Below are 22068 nucleotides of genomic sequence, written 5' to 3' on the forward strand. Positions count from 1 at the left end.
ATTTTAAAATTTCCACGTTTAAACACCGTATCTGCCACCTGCAATTATGTATCCCTTTCTTCAATTGTTATAAATCATCGCGTTTCCATATTTAACAATTTTTGAAATAGGTTGATATACGCGATATAATAACTTTTTAATTAGAAAGTATAGCTGATAGTTCAGAGAACCTTTGTAAAAGTGAGGGTTGCAGTACGGGAGCTTCTACGGTTTTGCGCTCATCTATTATTTTACGCTGAAGTCTTGCAACTAATCTGGGGGAACTATACACCATCGGAAAGGTGTGATACACCCGTGACGGTATAAGCAACGGGTCGCATGTCGATTACTTCGTAGATGGCCAGCAAAAGGGAACGACCGCGCGTTTGATTCTATCGCGCGTTTTCCAACTAGTAAAACACTTCTCCGTCACGGAAGATAGCTTGGGAGATCGTGCCTCATTTCTTTGTCAATAATAGACTGCGGATTTTGTGCATTTCTGACTAGATTCCCCGAGCAGATCAGAATACGAAACAGTAAAATTATTCAGAGAATTTAAACGTATGTTGCATTATTCTCAGAATTCAAATCTAGAATTAAAGAATTAATTTCCACCACAAGAATAGATCGTAATGAATTTGTTTCATTATTATATGCGATTGTTAATAATTACAGATAATATTACAAAGTCGACTAAAAATAGCTCAGCATAGAACGTGATAAAGTGATCAAAGAACGTTATCGATGCCTATACCTTGTAATTAGTGCTAATAATTTTTATTCTGAAATATCTTTCAAAAGTGATTTGAACAGCTGAATTTCCATTTGCAAAGTCGCAGATAGTAACCTGGTTTATCGAATCGCATTCATTTCTAGGGAAGCACAATGCCGCTACTTGAAATTCAAAATATTCATGCGCAGTTCGTGAGCTGTTCGTAATCTGCGATCTCGAATCATGCGTGTCGCGTGTCCCGCGAAAATCGTCAAGGCCAGCCTCAATATGTTACGAAGAAATTGTTAACGGATTACCGAACACGATGGACAAAAAAATCAATGACGAAATATCCCGCTGCGAGGTCCAAATGCTGAGAAATAGTTTCTCGCAAAAAGTGTTGCATTCGATACAAAAATATAAGTACGAAATAGAAAAATTATTTTGTCCTGTTAAAAACTCGAATAAATAGTGGCTAATGACTGCGCAGGAGATTTCATAATTCGATAAGGAAATCTTGAACTACAAATGTCAGATAGAGTTGGTTCCTAGGAAATTACATTAGCGATCAGAAAATTTTATTACAGTGAAAGTATAATAAAATTTGTATTTTAAAATCGAAATCTTTCTTCAGTTCTTATTTGAACATTAAATGTTGAAATGTTTGTTTAATCCTTGAATGGTGTTTCGGGTCTGTATAATCCAAATCATGTATTAAATTTCTAAACAATTATTGCAATTACCACCTTATTGGAAACGAATTTAATGAATTTTGTGAGCAACCCCTTACTTTCTTTTGTATCTTTATATTAATTGCTATATCATTACATATAATCATTTCAAAACATTGTGCTGTTTCAATATTTACAAGCATTATTCCTGTAAATCTTTACGAACATCGTACGAGGATTGAAAATGTTGATCCTTAAATTTGCCTTAACCCCTTGCCTTATAATATCGTGTCCGCTTCGTTACGAAGATTAGTAACATAATCTAGTATACAAATATATCCGCTATTCACGTCTCTTAAATTGAAATTAATTCTAAGCCATCTATCACTAATATTTAATCACTGTACTGAAGATTGCTATATAATAAATATAAATTTATCAAATATTGCTATAAATACATAGATATAAACACATCGGTAGCGATCAAGTGCTACTCCATGTGAAATAAATCGTGGCGCAAAGGATTAAATGTTTCACGCGCTTGAAACTGTCAGCCCGATTGTCGAATTTCTTTCCAGTATAAAAGAGAAGCTAAACATTCGCATAGAATAAATTCTATCTGAAAATTTCATGAGCAGCCTGACCCGATGTTACATGGCAAGCGGTCAATCGACCGATTGGCGCACGCGACCGAAGGGTCTGTCGCGATTTATCGTGGTGGATCTCGCCAAAATCCGCTTCGCCATTTAGAAATATGTAGGCGGAATCGAAAAGTCGGTTGGTGGACGTAGTGACGCAATTAGTACGGAGCCATTAGTCTCTTTGGAGGGCAGGTAAGGCACGGGGAACGATCGCGGCGGAAGCGTGTTTCACCTTGAAGAGGTTCGTTGGGTGGGGGAGTGCAAAGTTCACCCCAGGGAAATAGCCGGCAGCTTAGCCGGTGCGGGAAACGTGGACGGACCTACGTGGTCATAGTTACCACCGATTTCGAGCCCCTTCGGCATCATTTAGGCATGCGCAAAGTTGACGGTGGTCAGCGTTATTGAGTGGCCGCTCGCGCGGTAAAAATATATGTACGCGCGCCCTGTCTGCGGTCTATGTCGGTCGATTCTAAGGACATTGTCCAGTCTCTGAACTCGGCCGCGGTGTTGCGAGCCGGTTAGTAAGGCCGTGAACACCGCGCTGTCGCCCTCGCAAGTCACCTGCTGCCTTCGCTCGGTCCGAACGTTTATGCGACCTCTCCTCGACGACGATTCCCCGCCGCGAAATCGCGCGAGAATCTATCGGCGCGAACTCATCAGGTAAATCGTGCGAGTCGCCCCGAACGAGGAGAGTGCAGCACCTCTTGCCTGACCATGAACAGACCGATTTCACTGTGAGAATCGTCGAGGATCGAGGCTCTCCGCGCTTCTCGTCGAAGCTCCCGGATCTTTTCGAGGAGAGGCTGGACGAAGATGAATGGTTCCCGACGCGATCGGAGGATGCTCGAAGGAGAAGCCTGGCCCGCGGACTTGTGAGACAGAAGACATGCCGGCCGAGATATCCTCGCTGGTGCCGATCGTCAACGGGGATGCTCTCGATCGCGAGCGGAAGAATCCCCGTGCGTTCACGATCCTGCAGAGAGATGGGCTAGATAGCAACCTTCCGCTGCTCCACGTGAACGGGAACGCGAAGGGGTCGGAAATCTCGCGGTTCGAGGATAACAACAGCAGCAGCTTGATCGACCGGAAACGGCTGAGCAGATCGAACGACCACCTGGTCCAGGCTGCCCTGCAGTCCTCCCACGCGAATCCTGTGAAGAAGAAAGCGAGGAGCAGGAGCCAGGACAGCGTCCGCTCGCTGGAGAAGGTCCCGGCGATCAAGCCCAGCATCACCCTGTCGACGGAGGACTTTAACGAGGTGCTGAACGCGAAGTTGAAGAGGATCCAGGATCAGGAGAAGGAGGAGCAGCGCAGGAGCGCGAAGCGGGGTCATACTTTCCATAAGAAACCGTTCATCACGACGGTGAAGACTGGGGAGTTCTTGATGCCGCCACCGGAAGTCGCGGCTCTTCTTGGGATTGGACCCACCGAGCCCGAGGAGATCGAGCCTTGTCCTCTTCGATCGAGATTCAAGTCTCTCGTGGCGCTGGCCAGGAAGCCGGAAGTCCGGCACAGCAGCCACAATGCCAGGTGCCCGGCAGCGCTCAAGGCCACAGTCGATTTCACTCTCGGAATGATGAACGCGTCGACCATGGCTGCTTCGACCTTGGAGGAGCGCTCCAAGAGGAGCGACACGAAGTAAGCTCTTCGCCGATGGAAGTTCGTGCTTCTCCGCGAACTCTATACCGCTTTCGGGGGAGAGGAAAGCAAATAGCTGACGGCAGAATGAAGTTCGAAAGACAAAAAGATCGCGAGCAAAAGTTGCGAAGGCGAAGCGAGAAAGTCTGAACGGGAAGCCCGATTTGAACAGCCCTCGCGTTTCTGCCAGTGTTAGAAGTTCTAGAAAAAGTTGAAGTCTGCTGAAATCATGATTAAAACGCTGGCGAAGTTTCGAGTGTATCGATCGCGATGCAAAAATCCCGGTTATCGCGTGTCGCGTGTTTGTCGTTTCATTCTTCGCTGATTTCTTATCGGCCTCTCCGCTTGCCTTGCGAGCTCCTCGTAAAACGATTATTTATTGCTCGCCGGAGAACATGTGTTTTTTAATTAACTAATTGAATTATTGTTGTTCTCGGTTTCAGCGATCAACCGGTTCCTTTGGGGAACATCATGTTTGACCGGCGAGTAGTTCGCGGGAGCACGTACGCCACACCGCCGACACTCGTAAGTTGATCTGTTAATTATTTAATTCAGCTGCCAAGCGCGAAAACACGTTAATTGAGTCGTTTCGATACTATTGAATGGAAATATCTGTAGACAGGGCGTCTTCGGGAAACTTTGAGGAATCGGCATAAAAAAGAAGCTTCGATCTACAGATTTATATTGAATTCAATGTCGGATAAAATTTCTTAATCATTTTAGAGAGGTTTGAATTTGTACCATTTGCAATGAAAAACGAGTCTTTGGTTTTCCATACTACAAAAAGATCTATTAAATCAAAATTGGTGACTTTGAACTTTAAATAAATACGTTACAAAATTATAACAGTCTAACATTGAACCTACCAAGACCGATTCCACACTTTTTCTTTAAAAATTTATTAAATTATAAAGTCTTTTACTTACGAAATTATTAAATGGTTATCATGATTGAAGCATATACTATAATACAAATGGCAGAAAGTCTAAATAAATCCAGTCTTGCTATTCTAAAGCTACTGTTCGAGCTGGGTAGGTTTAATGTTAATTAATCTGAATTTTTCCAAAATTTGGAATCCGATCGGACCGATGATTGCTGTATTTTCGACTACAAGTTAACTCGTCTTACTTAGCGAAGGAATCGAAGGAAGATCGATGTAGCTAAGAGCGTTCACGGTAGACCGCGCAAAAATCGAAGAAACGGTGGGCAAGGTTCACCGTTCGCAGTCTATGCACGGAGAATTTGTTAGGGCGAACATTCACCACGCGCCGCGCTACCGGAGAAATATTTACGTACATGTCGTAGATCGATGGCGAACAATCGATAGCGGCCAGGCAAGCGGAAGCTAGGAGGAGGCATTTGGTGAGGAAACGTGCCCAAGCGCAGGCCACGAAGGCTCTGATTTTGAGAGCAGGGTCGCCGCCGCCGGTTCCAGGCCGGAAACACGAGCCCGTCCAAACCGAAGTCTTTCTCGAGGAAGTAATGGCCTAATTTTATTTAACGATAATCCTCTCTGGTCGTGCAATCTGATCTAAATCGCCGAATTCGACAGCTGTTCGACAAACCGGACGAATTCGACGTCGCGACGCAAACGGATTACTTCTTGGACAGACCTCCGACTCCGCCATATTGTCCGCCGAAAGTTGGCCAGGATGTCAGCACGCAAATCGAGCCCGGTGATGTAAATAGCGAAAACAATTATTCATTTGATAGTAGCTAATAATTCACTTTGTGATGCGTTGCCGGTGGGAAATAGGTGATTCATTTACAGTAATTATTAGACCGAGGAATTTTGTACAGTCGTACCATTTACCAGTCTGTGAAAAAGGAACTGTGCATGATCTCAAATTCTGTTACTAGATTTGTTAATTACATAAACTTAAAATTAAGATAAAATATAAAAATCTAAAAGCATTAGAAAAGTTTTGAGACATTGCTATATTTTATTCAATTTGTTGAAATTATTTAAAGCGAAGGTACATTATTATTTCTGTTTCTTACAATTAACATAGACAAATTTTATTTTATTTTTGTTAAACGCTTACACCGCACCTATTCTCTAGACAACAAAAGTAATTGTTTTTAACATTAGAAAATCTGAGCAGTAAGAGTGCTATTTTGCTGCCAAAAGTAATTTCGATATCTTTACAAGCTATTTATTTGGAGAACCTAAATTGCCTTCGCAACGATCCAATAATTTTCATTGCTTTCGAAAAATAGCAGAACCGTGTTTGTAGATATATCGCGGAAGTTCTGAATTTGAATACACTCAAATAGGTTTATAAAAGTATTAACATCTTCGATGCGTCGATAATTAAAGATAAGGAATCCTGAATCCGTCGCTTTGCCGGTATTCGTTGGAACGCTAAAGCGGAAACGATTGATTGCAGCTCTTCGACTTCGACTTCGAAGTGCAGCCGATCCTGGAGAAGCTCGTCGGAAAGACGATGGAGCAGGCGTTGATAGAGGTCCTCGAGGAGGAGGAAATTGCAGCGTTGAAGGAGCAGCAGAGAAAGTTCCTCGAGCTGCGCGAAATGGAGAAGGCTGAGGAGCGGCGGCTGGAGGAGCAGGAAAGGAGGATAAGACAAGAAAAGGTAAACTGCAGTCGCGGCAAAGTTGTTTTTGAAGAGTCTCCTATAAACTTGGAGTGTATTTGACCGACAGGACGATAGACTGAAGCAGCACGAAGAAGCAATGATAGCTGATAGGGAGACGGAGGAACGCGTGGCTGCTGCGACTTTGCTCACCGGGTACATCGCGGAGCTGCTTCCGGCTGTTCTCGAGGGGCTGAAGATGTCCGGATTCCTGCTGGACGAGATCAAGGCCGGTTCGTGAACTCGCAAGAACACACTGCTACTTTTTGTGCATTAGTTAATCTGAAAGGTTTATTAATTTTTCTTTATTTATACCTTCTAACCAGCTCGGCATCGAAGCACGTACAATATCGTCGGATCAAATTTCGATCTCCCGAGTAACAATTAACCGAATATGTCTCTTTCTACAGACGTGGAAGAAGGATTCGTGCCTTGGCTAATGAAAGAGGTGAAGAAAGAGATAGGCAACGTGGTCGAGAGCAGGGAGTTACTCATGGGTAAGCATGGCAATTTCTCAAGGCGCATTGTGAAAAGACGAAACGGAAGTATAAGGATTCAGTCCAAATTTATGGTGGTATCGGTGACCGGACCGCTTTGTGTACGTACTCGCATTAACTACGTTGTACGTGCTGGCTTTGACGCCATTCACAGACAGGGATAGCCTCTGTAACCGAAAACATAGAAATATGCTGATGGAAAACTGTAGAGCCCAGGTATAATTATCGTAGGCCACTGTCTGGTGCCACGATGTCGCGACGAAAGTACTTGTCGTAGCCCGTGTCGTAAATAATTGAAGGGTTGAACCGGTATAGACTTCATCTTACCAATTAGGAATAGCAGGGCAGAAAATATCGGATACCTTGCAGACCCTCCGGTTTGAAAGTACCCTCAGAATTGGTGAAATGAATCTGTCGATCGATTTCCCTTCAAAGAATAAGGAGAGACAACCAATTGAATACCAACAAGTTTGTCAGATTTGACGAAATTCCGTGCCACGTAGAAGCATATTTTATTATTTCCTATAAATAAAAAAATCAGCTACGATAGTCTAAGGTCTCTTGGACACGAGGACGTGCGAAACAGATAGAGAGACATTGTGTCAGGAGATCATTTGTGGGCGGGTGGATATGTCATCATGGCCAACCGTAAGGATTAGGACTTTCTTTCTTCACACGATCACACAATAGTGATTTTCTTTCACTGATTTTCGTTCAAAGGGCGAAGGCTGGCAATTCGTTGAACATCTAAAATATTGTAGTTTCGACGTTTCGACCGTTCAGCACGGCGCCTGTCCTCCAACTCACACTTTTGTCACTTTGTCACTCGATGTCTTTTTATATACAGGGTTATCCAAAAATGTCTTAAAATCTGAAAATGGGGAACACTTCAAGTCATTTGAAGTAACTTTTTCTTTTACAAAAATTCAATAAGCGGCGTCGTTAATGAGTTATTAACAAAAAAAATTTACTAATGAGATGCAAATGGACGAAGCTCAGTTCCGCCGATTGGCTTGAAGTTTTTTGTTTGCAACTCGTAAACAAAGTAGCGGATTGAATGTTTGTAAAGGAAGCAGTTGCTTGAAATGACCTCAGGTAACCCCACTCCCATTTCCAAATTGTAAGACATTTTTTAAACACTCTGTAGACACAGTTGATCACTTCCCTTTCTCTCTCGAACAGAAAAGTGTAAATGCATAATAAATTCTTCAATAATAAAGATCATAACAATGTTAAGAAATCTTCATGATTGATATGATAACCTCCGGATGTTATTCCTAATTTTGCAGAAATCATTACGGAGATCCTGGAGAACCGCGCGGAAACGTACCGGAAACTTGGCGAAGAGTACGACGCGATAAGAAGCAAGAAGCTGTCCCCGAGGAACTTGGAAGATGGAGGCTGCGACCCGAATTTCGTCAATTACCAGCCACCGGCTGTCGAGAACGCGGACGTGATCTAGCGAAACGTAGGTGTTTATTTGTTTTAGAATCTCTGTTCTCTCGGTGGCAGCGCGCGCGAGCGAGCGTTTGCCGAGCGTTTTAACGCTGCTTGATCTTCGACAGAGAAACGAGCGTATCATCGTTAGCTTTCAGATTTAGGGACACCTTACCAGCATAGGAGCGATCCCCGTCCCCGGTGGCTTCTACATTAAGCAGTGTACACAGCTGCGAAACAAATCCATCTCCACGGGGCCGGGGCCTGTGACAGGTCACCGCTACCGATCCCCTCGGCAAACACGAGCCGCCACTGCCAAAAATTCATCAGAAATTAATTATCGATCCTCTTTCCACAGATTGTTTCAAGGAATTTTATTTTCTGCACGCGTGACAAGCTTATTGGACGCAAAATGAAAAAGTGAAACCGCTGGCTTACTCATTGTCAAACGAAAGGTCCATATGTGTTCTAGAAAGATTTAAAATAACTTTTTAGTTATCGTCTAGTAAACTAACCTCTCAAAAAATATTTATGTAGAGCGCTTAGTCAAATTATAAAATAGTCGCGATTGATTATAGAAAATCAATTTTGCTCCTTCTCGGTTGACAAATGTTAAATTCATACAGCTGGTAACAGTTGGAACTATTGTAAATTACTGGAAAAATTAGAGGTGTCCTTACAGTATTAATATGCATTTTATTAAAATTATTGCACCGAATAGGAGCATCGGAATAAGAGTTTCTATTAATTTGGTCGCCGATGTGACTTCCATTTTGTAAAATTATTTTTTTGGCTTGCAGACCTATGGTGCCTACGTGGAATAGTCGGACGACCAAACGAACGTTACCGTCAACCATAGAGCCATTTTTTAACCACGGAACCGATCCGCATCGTTCACAACAATACTAGTTTTACGAAGCAATCCGAATAAATCGAATATTTCCTACCCGTTCAGAATTTCTTTTCCCTAAAAGTGAACTAAGAGCGAATCATTTAGTTTTCTTCTCCGACTTTCTAACCTATCCCCCAGGCTTAGCCATCGTCAGCTCCGTACAGGAAAGCGCAGCTGAAGAGACAATCGTCGAGTCGAAAATACACTTATCGCTAAAATGGTCGATCGTAATTTTCCCTCCCCGTTCGCATCTATTATTACAGTTTCAAAGAGTCGCGCCAAGAAAAACAGTAAAACGTTTGAAAAATTCGAGCAACAACTTGCGCAGTTCCTAAAGATTCGTCTAGCATAGTCGGACACCGAACCGTTCGACAATTAAGGTGCGCCGAAGATCGCTTTGAACGATAAGTGATCATAAAAGTAAGGAGCAAACGGAAATAAAAGACGGTACGCCGGCTATGCGCCGTCCAGTCTATACTCCGAGGAAGATTGGCGCCTGTGGCACCTGTCCCCTGCGACTTGGCTTCGTATTTATTAGATTACTTTCGACCCGTGCGTACCTGCCTTCGGGAAGGGTATACAGCAAGTCGGATGGAAGTACCTTTATTACCGAAAAACGGCGACGCAGTCCGATGCTCGAAGATAATCCTCGAATGCCACACGATTCGCCTTAAACGGCTAATGCCGACTGGCAACTGTACCGGTATGCTTTTGTCAGGAATTAACGGTTATTTTAATTATTGCTTCTTCTTCGAAATATGAATCATCGATAATGTTTATTAACGGAGGAGTAACTTAATTTTGCGAAGAAAATTTTACCAAGAAGCTTTGTCTAAAATAACAATTTTCTAATGGTAACCATATAATGTAAGAAAGAGACAAATATGACGCAGAATTTCAGAAGACGCGATCTTATAATTAATGATCTAATATCGTATTAAACCAGACGTTTTACGTGATTAAATTTGATTATATTTAGAAGTTATAAGTTTAACTATTAGTTCAATACAAAAATAATACGAAATTAAAATAATATACATATATTAGAAATAGTATCATATCGACATTAAGATAACTTCGAGAGCAAAGGGTTAAATTTTGAAGTTCTTACATATTTCAGCATATTTTGTAAATTATGTATAATTGAAGATTTTCCTATCTCGAAAATGATTGTTTTTAATACCGTTTTCTATAAGTCACCAGTTTTATTGGCTCAAGTGACAGTGCCGAACGAATCAGATTACGAATAGACAGACCCTCGTCTTTGCCAATAGCGCGGAGTACTTGTTATTTTCTTTGGAACGCGTCCTAAAATTATGCTCGCCCTAAACCGTAGGGCGGATAAGACTCGTCGTCGGTACACCGCCAAACTAAAAAACCTGTCCGGCCCAATCAGGATTAGATCGATCATAATAGGATGAGGTTTCACGGTGAATCGAGATCGGCACAGTTTTAAAAAGCCACCCACCCCTGTTTAACGAACCCCTTCCTCCGGTGGACGACGAGGTGAGGGGAGCCATATTGTATTGGATTAAATTAAGCAGGGGTCCGGCCAGATACCGTCGTATTTTATGCAGAAAACTTGTGTGCCAAGTGAGTCGTGTTTTGGGGAGACTCGGAAAAGGGGGATCCAGGTTGCACTGACAGAGATCGGGGGGCGGTTTTAGCGTTTGTTTCCGCATGTGACCCGTGTCACCTGCGTCTCCACGGGGTCCTCTCTTCCGACGATCTCGATGGCTCTCTCGATTTATCCAACTTGTGTTTTTTCAGCGAAAAAAGGGGACGGGACCTTAGGTAGCTGTCACATTTTAATTTATCTACATTCGCTATTGACGGCTTCAATCTTCAGGCATTCTTAGATATCTCTGCGGTATATCACTCTTTTGTTTTAAATTGAATATTTGCCTTCTGTTATTTATTGTTTCGCTACTTTGACAATGTGTCAGTATCGAGGGAGAAACCGACTTGTTAATGCTATTTAGATTCTTCAATTAAAAGTGTAATTTTTGAATTGTTCTATCGTCGGAAGTAAATTGATATGTATTAAATATTATTTTTTGATTAGAATAATAGGCTTGTAGTTGGTTATTTGTATGCTTTGGTGTTTAAAAATGTTTAAATAATATATTTTGTTTGTATATCTTATATTATAATAAACAATTTGCCATGAGATCTCATAAAATTAAACATTTTGTGTATCTTCTTCTGTTTGTTACACTTCAATAAACGCATCTACACAATAAATGATCGCTTACATTTATCTCGTTAACTTTATTTTTGATCATTTGTAATAGTACCTTACACATCGTGTACAATAAAAAATTTCGAGAGCAGCTGGCTCACAATGAGCGAAAAACAGATTGTTGTACGATAGAGGATGCAGCGAGAATAGATAATATATTAAAACATGATCAATATCAAATGTTGATTTTTATAAAATATAAACAAAAATTCAATGGTCCAAAGTATGATTTACGCACTAATTTTTATTCCTCCTTTTGTTCATCCCTTGACGTATTTTGACAAGTTTAACTCATGATGGATCTTTCCGCTAACAACATTATTCCGTTGTTTTAAATAGGAATTAAATGTTATTCTCATCTGATCAATATTTCAGTGTTAAATTGAAAGTAAGTATGTAATAAATATATAATCTCTTTTTCTTTTAAAAAATTGTTAAAATCGAACGAATTCTAGATATTGCTAGTTTGAAAAGAATGGTACGGGGTATTGCTTTTTGTTACTATTACTTTTATTTCAAGACAATGGTAATGGACCAGAAGCAGAGTCCGTCCAGCATATTTCGTCGACTGAATTGACTCTTAAAATCAAGTAAACAGTACCTAATGGTTAAACACGAGACTGTAAATGGGAGGGGCAGACGTTGTGGGCCACTCGAGCGGCACGTGTCGTGTTACAGAGCACTCGGCTACACGAGACACGGACAATATGTCGACGCCACGTGACCGAAACAACCAAATTTTGACCGCGGGCTATTGTCAGATTCGATCGCGATACCAATGCGTTCCTCCGTACAAGTCAATGTTGAACAAACGATAAACGACACTCGAAATAAAAGAACAACGTTAGACAAATTTCGCGCATTGCAGAAAGGGTTGCAAGAGACGCGATCAGAGAAATGATTACTTTTCATTTAACAAGGAAGATTGTTAGTTGTTCGCGTCTATCGGTAAGTAACCAGCGCGGACTCCCTGCAAATATTAATAATACATAAGCCACTGTTGTCTCGTTGGGCGAGCTATTAGGGACAGACTTTTGACACTTGCAGAACCGCAACGAATCACCTTTATGGTCACCTCCCTGCAGTAGCGGTCATAATTCAGGCTTCTCGCCCCGCAGTATCGAGCGCGTTATATAGAATCTCGTAAAAGGGCTCCGAACAATAAGATTTGTTACGTCTATGCCGCGGGGAGAGGCATCTGCGTCATTCGCGTCATCCTGTACCCGGAAGACGAGCATTCTTCCTTCGATTCGCAAGCGGATCGACTTGTCTATCCAAGAATTATATTCGGATCTCCGTTTAACCCTTTGCACTCGAGTGGTGAGTCTGGGACACCACTAGAATTGTTCTATCACGTCCCAAGATCATTTTTATACCAGGAAAGATCAAATTTAAAAAGTTGTTGAGTAGTAAAACTGTTGGCAGGAGTTACAAGAGTCAATTTTGTATGCATAAAAGTGCACTTTGTTGCATAGAATGGAAATATTACGAGTCAGAAGTTATTTTTATTTTAGATTTATAGTTAAAATAGCTTCGGGTGCAAAGGGTTAATTCTCTTAAGATCTGCATTCGCTTATTGGGCTACATCGTCTCACCTAATATAATATAAACAGCAATCGTAGAATGAAAATTTTTAAATAATTTCTATTTATAACTGACTATAATCAAGCAAATTTACAATTTAAAATGGTAAGAAGATTAATTAACCTCTTATGCACGACGCGCAATTATAGTTGCTTTCTCGGATGTTTCACGCTTTACTCAATCGTATTGTTACTAAATAAAGTAAACAAATGAAGTGAAAGTAATTTAGTTACGAAAAATTTCATTCGCATCAAATCCATCCGTGCCTAACAAGTTAAAAGTGACAAAATGTTGTTTCATATTTAGTTTCTGCTTATTGCAATTAATACTTTTCATTTCGCAAACATATATAAGTTTATTAATAAATACAAGATAAAATGCACCTGCATTAAATCGCACAGTCTCAAAAATTCGTCACAATTTTCTGCCGAAATTTTCCTTATGATTTTTTACAGAGAAGAAATATTGTGCGAGATGAAGGTTCGAGGAAATTGACCGGTTGCTGTCAGCCGGAGAAATTGTTACCCGAACCGAGAACCACGTGGAAAACAATAAGACAAAGCGTGGTGAGGTGCAGGGTGTTGCGGGCTTGTTCCGAGCATCATGGCACGATGTAGAGGGAGGCTGGCGATAATACGTAGATGATAATCGCGATATTAATATCGCATTGGGAAGCGCGCACATGCGTGCAAGGGCCCATTGGTCACGGCGGAACACTTGCTCGCTTGCTGGCTCGTGGTTCTTTCAATGCACCCTGATTTTAGAAAGAGGCGAGAGAGAGCCGAGAGGGTGGAACCCTAACCTCGAGTCGAATCAGGATGCGGGCAAAACCGAAATTTATCCAGCCGGTCTGCAACTAGGAGCGCGCTGTTCAACAAATCCAGAAACTCCTTTGCATTCAGAATTTGCAAGAAATTCAGAAACCTTGACCAATAAGGAATTTTATCGAATCTAGAAACTTCAACAGATCTGGAATCTTTGATAGATCCAGAATCTTCGTCAAATTCAATTCAACGAATCTAGAAACATTAACAAATCCAAGAATTCCACAAATTTGAAAATTCATCAAGATAATGGTACCAGTTAATGTAGTGTAACCAATTGCTTTTGTCTTTGATTCGGTTTCGGACATAATGTACTTTACATACAGTCTGTTCTACAAACAAAAATAAGACTAAGATGTAATATGACAATAAGTCCTTAATGCTCCGTAAAGAATTTGCGAAATAAATATAAAATATGATTTAAGTTAAATATTCCTATAGTTCTCTTAATAGTTACCCCACAATAGACACCTTGTACATCAAATAAGACGTATTACATTTCTTTTTATTAAAAAGTAAACAAAATGGAAGAATAAAAGTATTTAACATATTTTATTCGATAATAGCTATTCCATTACCTTAGTTCCCAAATAATTTCGAAATTAATACTTGCGACATTTCATCCACTTTCTGTCAACTCGGAGAACTTTTGAAGTAATTCGCGGCTGGTTGAAGGTGAGGTTGATCATTTAGAGGGACTAGCAGAGTTTGGAGATCGTAATGATCGAATTTTCAGAAGATCGTCATGTTTATCGTCGTCGAAGCGTAAGAGGGGGCCGAACACTTGCCGCAGACTAGGCGGGCACCGAAGAATGGCGGAACACTCGTAGCTGAATTTCGAGGGACTAGAGACAGAGAAAGAGCGAGGGGTTGGTACAGGGGATGGTACAGCTTGTGAACACTCGTGTCATTCCCTGGTCCGGCACCATCCACCCCGGGTGAATCACGTCACCCGTGCTGCAAGCCGTCCACCAAGAAGAACCATGCGCTTCTTCTGGTTCTCCTTCAGGGTGGCTTCCTTGTAATCTCCCATTAAGTCGATGTCCGAATTGCCGCCCGTTTCTGGTTAGTCTATAGTCAAAATATAAGTTTTAACCAAACTGTAAATTCAACAATTTACATGTAATTTTTAAGTAATAAATTGAGGAATTAATCGGACTGATAATTCTCGTTAGTTTTTACTTCAATAAATATTGCATATTTCTAAATTACTAAGTACAGTTAAATTTACATTGAAACATTGTAAACGTGATGAAAATTAATAAAGGATAACATGTATTTTTAAATAGTTACATTAATGCGTATCTATGATAACTTGTTTAAAGTTATGTGAAGCTAATCCGTTTAAGGGTTGAAACACGTTGTGTTTGGAATAGTTAAGCTTCATATTACTGAATGACGAAATAAAATGTTTGTAAAATGTTATCTATCAAATAGATCATTATAATTTACACCCCATGTCAATTATCCTTGATGGATATTTATTGTTCAGTAAATAGATAAATATTGTATCGAAGAATCTGAGAATGAAACGAGCGCACAACGAACAAATTACTAGCTCCGAGCCTGTAACGCAACGACATAGATTTAGAAAGATTCTCTCTCCTATCTCCTCGTGACGGGAAGTGGCATTAAACCCGAGGTCATTAAGCAGAAATTCCCGAAGCTGCGATGAGTCGTGTCAGGTCTCTCTTCCTCCAGAACTAAATAGCAGCAATAACGTAGAAAGTCTTTTAACCAAAACCCGATAAAGATCGTTGTATTAAGCCGGAGCTACGTAAGCCGTCAAACTCGAGTCGGTACTAGCAATTAGCGCAAAAATACCTGCAGCTGCGTTATTACGACCTTGCCGAGGCGAAGATTAAGCGAGCTCATTAGGCTCCGAAGACGCCCGAGCGTAGGCGAGCCGTAGAGAAAACGTAATTTCGCGACGAGCGACAACGTTCGCCGAAAATTGCCGCTCTGCGACACGCAAATCAGAAAATTCTTTGCTGCGTCGCGGGGAGCAAGTAGAGATAATTGATGGCTCGGATACGAAATCAACGTTATAGAGAGAAGACCGCTGGTCCGCCTAGATCGGCGGACGATTACGCAAATCCGCACGGTATCGCCGGATTCTGATCTACGCACGCGCGCGAGAAGAATGAGCCACTTAATTTCCTAATCAATCGTTGATTCAGATGCACCTTTCGGGACTGGGTCCCTCGTCCTCGACAGGACGCACATCGGTTTGCAGCTGAGCCAAACAATGTCCTTTCACATGAGGCTTTTATAGCCCCATCAAACATCCAGTGGTCCAGGGCTCCTGGTGACGGCCCTTCACGACCTGCGCGTCACGCCCGAATCTCCGCCGAGCGAAAATTCAATTAGCCACGCTCGAATCGAAGGTGTTGCGAAACCGAACAACAACCAATCGATCTCGGTACCTCCGAAATACGGTCTCGATCTCGAAAGCGACGCGTACAAGATCGTTCAATCGTTGCAGGAAAAGCGAGCTGCGAGACAAGTGCCATTTTTCTAGTAAAGTGAGCTTCGATAAAACTCGTCTTTTGCGAAGAACATTACGCAGCACTACGTTAATATTTTACTGTCAATGTTCTTGCATGAACCACCCTTGAAGAAATAAAGGATCGATTTTGTTTATGATAACCATTACACTGCGGATCTTACGAATTTATGACAGAGATTATTGATATTTATTACATTATTTGTACGGATATATTATCTAAAACTATGTCGTCTAATACGTACGACTTTTTTCTTCCTGTAAAGCTTTTCCTCTTGATAATTGTTCGAATAATTTTTCCAGCACGTTTGTAACATTTTGAAGATTGCTTTTCTGATCTGCGTATTCATTTTCTATCACAAATTGGAAAAATATTCAGTGATTGCCTGCTCATTTCTATTACGTTATACTTATATTTGAAGAGATTCTTCAAATATAATTCAAATTGTACAATATAAATAATTTTATCACTGCCACCTCTTAGGCGTCGAATTCTCACCGAAAGTCATCCTAGAAAATGCCCACGAAAAGGTGTCGCCTCCGCTCGATCAGGAATAATTTGATGAACAGCAGAATAATGGTACTAGACGTCGGGATAGGTACAACAATAAGAAGTGGTCTCCGTGACTTATTAGCAAGTTTAATACGGGTAGTGGAAGAACAATACGGAGGAAGAGTTGGATCGGTGAAAGACAAAGCAGTCGTACAGCGCCACGGTCTGGTCATCGTAAATGATGTGCAAAATGGGCCAGACAATCCGCCGCCCGACGCCGTTGGCCCTTAGGCGACAAGAAAAGGTCGTCGCAATCCGATTCCGTCTACTCGGTGAAATACAGTCGTTTGGTCCCAAACCTGCAACGTTACCTTCCGTGTACTTGCAAGCCACCATCGTTCAATTAGCTGATATTTTAAGTGAAGAATATGCAAGACTGATCAGTGTCATTGCCTTCGATTTTCTGTAATATAAGATAAAAAAAATATAGTTTATGAGCAATGACGTTCCAGATGAATGATTTCTAGCACGCTTCGACTCCGGAGACATTCGGATCTCGGTTTGTCGTCGAAAATTGTTACGCATCGGTGAGCAACAATCACCTCGCCTACCGGCTTTTATGTACCTGTCGATGCATCGCCGGATTATTTCAAGAATTCGACGACAACTAGCCCCAATTAATATTGCAAATAATAGAATGGCGCGACAAATTGTCTGTCTTCAAGCTTACGATAATTTACCTGTACAGTAGAGAGAATGGTGCGACGTGACAATTTACACGTCCACTTTCTTCTTCTTCTAGTCACTCGGATTTTGCGGATTGACTGCTACGAAATATGAAGAGAGTTTTTAATAATAGTTGTGACTGTTGAATTAAATTTTATTCTGAAACATTATACAGAAATTTTATTTTGAAACATTGTTCAGAAACTTCATTCTGAAACATTATTCAGGAACTTTATTCTGAAACATTATTCAGAAATCGTATTTCTAAAACAAATTTTCATGTGACACTTCTTATGTCGATGCTCTGTATCGAAGCTTCTAGAGATTTTAATTAATTTACAATCTCTTTTATCGAAAGCTTAGGTATACTCAGTAAGTTTAGGTATACTCTGGGGAAAAAGGATAGCAGAACTTAAAATTAACGCTAGTTTTAATTATTCGACAAGATTATGTTTCTACATATAAAAATGAAATAAAATTGAAATAGATGAAATAAAATCTCTAGTTAATAAATTTTATTTAGAAAAGGAAGAATTTGTATGGAAATACAGTGAAACAAAATGATAACACATTCGATTAAAAATTATGTATACCAATAAATCAACGAACGATATTTAATGTTTAAGTATGAATGAATTATTAATGTTAGTAACGTTCTAGAAAACACATTATATCGTAAGAAGGTTTCATTTAGTACTAACAACGATAAAAAAACACATATGACGCATAGTTTTATATTTTCAATATAAATCTGGCGATAAGGTCAGATTTTATAAAATGTTTTTATTTTCGAGCTCTCTTCTATTGGACTGCATAATCAAATGTAACCTCATTTTCATATAAAACAATTAAAACGAAATACACTTTTTTTATTTCCTTAATAACATTATTAAATTATTAATTTTTATCGTGCAAGAAGTATGGCTACACTCAAAAAATGTCAGAAAACTTGAAATATACTTTTAGTGCATTAAATTAAATTTATAGCATTTACTACGGGTTTCGGCAAAGTAAAAATTGGATTATAGACATGACAATTGAGACATCTACCTTAATTATTCTTGCCAGCTTTGTCGGGGAAGCAGGGCAAAGACCTTGAATACATTCATTGACAAGATTTCAGGTCAGGTATAGTAGGACCAATCGCGTGAAGGTTACTGTCTAGGAGGCGGTTCATTCAGTCAAGACTGCGCAATACAAGCGTACCTTGTTTGGAACCAGCTAGTAGACTTCTACAGCTAGAGAATGTCAAAAAATTAATGAAAATAAATAAACCTCCCTGTTAAAATATCGTCGTTTCGTTAAAGATCACGGTGCATTCGTTCATAAATCATCATTAACCTCTTGCACTACAATAACGAGTCAGATTCTTCAAATTAAATCAAAGAAATCAAATTAAATTTTTCTACTATGAAAGTCTAGAAATGGAAATAAATGAAGACAGTACAAGAAAAAAAAGACAAATAAGTGCTAATCAATGCATCATAAAAGGAGCCATAGTGCAAGGGGTTAAAAATTCATTTTCCTCTGGATACAGTTGCTTAACCCCTTGCTCTATCGCTTCTTTTATGCTGTGACGATTAGCGCTTATTCGTACTTCATATTTTTAATAATAGGACCAGAGAATTTTTGTTTCTTTTATTGTCTTTATATACTTTTGTTTCCAGACTTTGGTAAGAGAAGAATGTATTTTTACTTCGGCGTAGAAGAAATTAATAATATTCATATTTAGTAGAGCTTGCATAAAATCTTCACCACGAGCCTGACTCGTTAATATACTGCAAGGGGTTAAACAGAATTTCGTTAAACTCTACAAAATCTGAAAAGGCTGATGATTTCGTAAACTGCGTAAACGGACTGTTGTAGAAATTTTCCGAAAAAATTGACTAGCACGTAGGGACAGAAATATCAGAGTCTCGGAAGAACATGATTCCATTCTGCGGGGGTTGGACGAATGCACCTTGTGCTCCGGAGTCATTGAAGTCCCCACCACGAAACCGCAGTATCCCCACCCCTAACGATCGGCAGCGCATTATGATTCGAGGATCGTCACCGAGTAGGGCCGAGTTATCCCTGGCCAGCTCTTTAAATACAATTACTAGTGTACCCCGAGCGTAGAGAGAGTTAGGAGGGTGCATTGGATCGAAGGGAGGGGTCTAACATCCCTCTGTTAGTAGATCAGGGGCACGTCTCCGAATATATTTAAGCCACGTGCGCTATACAGGTCGCAATCAGTTTACACCTCGACACCGAGCCATCGTCTCGGCCTTGATGTTCGCACTGTCAGAATCGAACACGATTTTCACCAAACTTCGCAAAATTCAACGTGTCGGGAGTGTTCCTTCGTAATTGCTATACCCTCTGGTGCTAGACAGGATTATTAAGTGTCCGGCAAACGGAAATTAGTTGTTTAATTAACTAGATAAACGGTGGTGCAATATTGCTTCTCCGAAGAGAATTGTGTGGATCTCGGACAATTTTAAATGGAACCTGCGAACAGGAATATGTATCCACCGATCGTCACCGATGACGCATTGATGATGAGAATCGAGGTGCTCGAGAGGACCACGCTGCCTCACCCTTTCGTCGAAAGACCGATCGTCAGGGCTGCGACCATCCTGCGCAGAGATTCCTCCACCGAGACCATTGACGTTAATAGACTGTGTCAGAAAACCACGTCAGTGATTCAATATGTAAGTAGAAGACTCAAGGATCTTTCTTCATTCAACTTCTTCTCTTTCTTCAGACAGTACCATTTTTAAAAGTGAAATATAAAATAAAAGACATAGTCGTACAAAAGCAAAATTCAAGAAGTACTTTTCATAAACAGTCTAAATTATTCTAATTTATTTTAAACAGTATAGTTAGTAATTGTAGTTACTAATCTTCCCTTTTCATTGGCTGTAATCATTTATTTAATTAACATTTTCAAGAATTCATTGATTGTACAAAATAAAAATGTCCTTAAATGCTTAGTTGAAATCATTGTAAAATCAGAAGTGATAGCTAAAGAATTCCTTATGATTGCAGGTCGAAATCGCAGACGCCGATGGCCGCCTCTATTGCGTGGACGGTCTAGTCAGCACGCCATGTTGGTTGAAGATCGTCACCCTAGCCAAGGACTGTCAGAGCTGCAACGTTATATTGATGGCCACCGACAAAGGAGTGATCTTGAGAACCATCAGAATCATCAGTCCAGGTGAACCGCTATTGATGTGGTTCACGGAGAACATCCTAGCTATGCTTGAGATGCCATTCCTCACCCCATCAAACATTCAAGGTAAGCCACATTGTTCTAAGATCATCAAAGACAAAACTCAGAAATATCTAAAAAACGAAATTAACAAAAATATTAGTTAACAAAAATTAATCTTGTTCTTTAACGAAGACTTTTTCGTTGATTCCAGATCAAAACCGTTATGTTTGTCACATGTGTCACAGCCTTTTCGAGTATCCGAACCATCTGAAGCTTCATATAGCATTACAGTGCAACCGATTGGACAGTAACCATCTCTGGTCGTTGCTCGCGAAGATGTTCTCTATCTCGCCAAGAAGCAGCCTGTCCCTAAATCTCTTTCCCCAGTCGACGTTCAGGTTCGAGCTGACCAGATCGCAGCAGTCATCTCCCAACAGGATATCCCCGATCCTGAGCGAAAGCATGGACTCCACTCCTTCGTTGACGAACAACTCGCCCAGCTCTTCGAACCAGGAATCGCCGTCGTCCTCCTATGAACCATCCCCTAACTCGTCGTACACGCAGGTCTCGCCAAGCTCTTCTTCTCAGCTGTCGCCGATAAGCAAGGAGCTGAGCTTCCGAAATTCTGCGTTCAGACCCTACATAAACCACACCAGCGTGTTCCCCAATGCCGGTACCGCAGTCAGAGAGGACACTGCCTCGGCGTCGTTCAACGCTCAGCCGAACACAGCAGCGGCGACGACGGACGCCCACGCTGCTCAGATGGAAACGATCGTTAGCAATTTGGGCAAGTCGAAGCAGGGTCACCTGTGCCTTTATTGCGGCAAGATATATTCGAGGAAGTACGGGCTGAAGATACACATCAGGTAAGAAGAACAATTTTGAACGTTCAAGCTGGTAAAGTGAAAACGATATCTTCGGTCTCTGAAATAAACTTTAAGAGAGCCTCGTTCACTTGTTTGTTCTTATCTTTGCAGAACCCACACGGGTTATAAACCGTTGAAGTGCAAGTATTGTTTGCGACCGTTTGGAGATCCGAGCAACTTGAACAAGCACGTTAGGCTGCATGCGGACGGCGAGACGCCTTACAGGTGCGACCTCTGCGGTAAGGTGCTCGTGAGGAGGAGAGACCTCGAGAGACACATGAAGTCGAGGCACCAGGAAAACGTAGACCAGACATCGGACTCCTCGTCGGAAGGAATCGAGGTTTGAAGGGACGCTGGAGTAATATGCTGATAATGGTGCTAACCCGTGGGACCTGCGTTCTGCTATATCCTTACCTCTGAAACGCAATGTCCGTCTAATAGCGGAATGTTTGCGTTGAAAGAAGTAACGATCTACGATCTGGAAGTCGTAGATTGTAAATGAAGTTTCACTGACCAGTCGAGTCGTGCAGAGTAAGATGGGAGATCGAATACGATGTGATGTATATCCGA

The 22068-nt window shown here is 41.0% G+C and overlaps 2 protein-coding genes across 6 annotated transcripts; both read left to right on the forward strand.

The window, feature by feature from the left end:
* Window positions 1-2450: 2450 nt before the first annotated feature.
* Rsph3 (Radial spoke head protein 3) lies at window positions 2451-9251 on the forward strand. 5 transcript variants are annotated; one of them, XR_013494299.1, is made up of 10 exons: window positions 2455-3641; window positions 4085-4166; window positions 4947-5120; window positions 5194-5322; window positions 6032-6235; window positions 6306-6468; window positions 6646-6732; window positions 8022-8200; window positions 8528-8624; window positions 8970-9251. XR_013494299.1 is itself a non-coding variant. In XM_078183567.1 (9 exons), the coding sequence occupies exons 1-8, from the start codon at window positions 2821-2823 to the stop codon at window positions 8192-8194; spliced, it is 1833 nt and encodes a 610-aa protein (XP_078039693.1). In that variant the 5' UTR covers window positions 2455-2820; the 3' UTR covers window positions 8195-8200; window positions 8528-8963. The 5 variants fall into 5 exon arrangements, 4 of the variants coding, with proteins under 4 accessions (XP_078039695.1, XP_078039693.1, XP_078039694.1 ...); XM_078183567.1 differs by lacking the exon at window positions 8970-9251 and having other exon boundaries at window positions 8528-8963; XM_078183568.1 differs by lacking the exons at window positions 8528-8624; window positions 8970-9251 and adding an exon at window positions 8321-8521.
* Window positions 9252-19919: 10668 nt separating this feature from the next.
* Window positions 19920-21844, forward strand: Prdm13 (PR/SET domain 13). Its single transcript, XM_078183745.1, has 4 exons — window positions 19920-20129; window positions 20467-20716; window positions 20844-21498; window positions 21610-21844. The coding sequence occupies exons 1-4, from the start codon at window positions 19920-19922 to the stop codon at window positions 21842-21844; spliced, it is 1350 nt and encodes a 449-aa protein (XP_078039871.1).
* Window positions 21845-22068: the final 224 nt, after the last annotated feature.

Source organism: Augochlora pura, chromosome 6, assembly GCF_028453695.1.
Source record: "Augochlora pura isolate Apur16 chromosome 6, APUR_v2.2.1, whole genome shotgun sequence".
NCBI lineage: Eukaryota > Metazoa > Arthropoda > Insecta > Hymenoptera > Halictidae > Augochlora > Augochlora pura.

Coding starts and splice junctions, on each gene's coding strand:
- Rsph3 (XM_078183567.1), top strand. CDS start 2,821: ATGGTTCCCGACGCGATCGGAGGATGCTCGAAGGAGAAGCCTGGCCCG. Junction 5,121..5,193: donor CCGAAGTCTTTCTCGAGGAA/GTAATGGCCTAA, acceptor CGAATTCGACAG/CTGTTCGACAAACCGGACGA. Junction 6,469..6,645: donor GCTGGACGAGATCAAGGCCG/GTTCGTGAACTC, acceptor CTCTTTCTACAG/ACGTGGAAGAAGGATTCGTG.
- Prdm13 (XM_078183745.1), top strand. CDS start 19,920: ATGGAACCTGCGAACAGGAATATGTATCCACCGATCGTCACCGATGAC. Junction 20,130..20,466: donor CCACGTCAGTGATTCAATAT/GTAAGTAGAAGA, acceptor TTATGATTGCAG/GTCGAAATCGCAGACGCCGA. Junction 20,717..20,843: donor CACCCCATCAAACATTCAAG/GTAAGCCACATT, acceptor CGTTGATTCCAG/ATCAAAACCGTTATGTTTGT.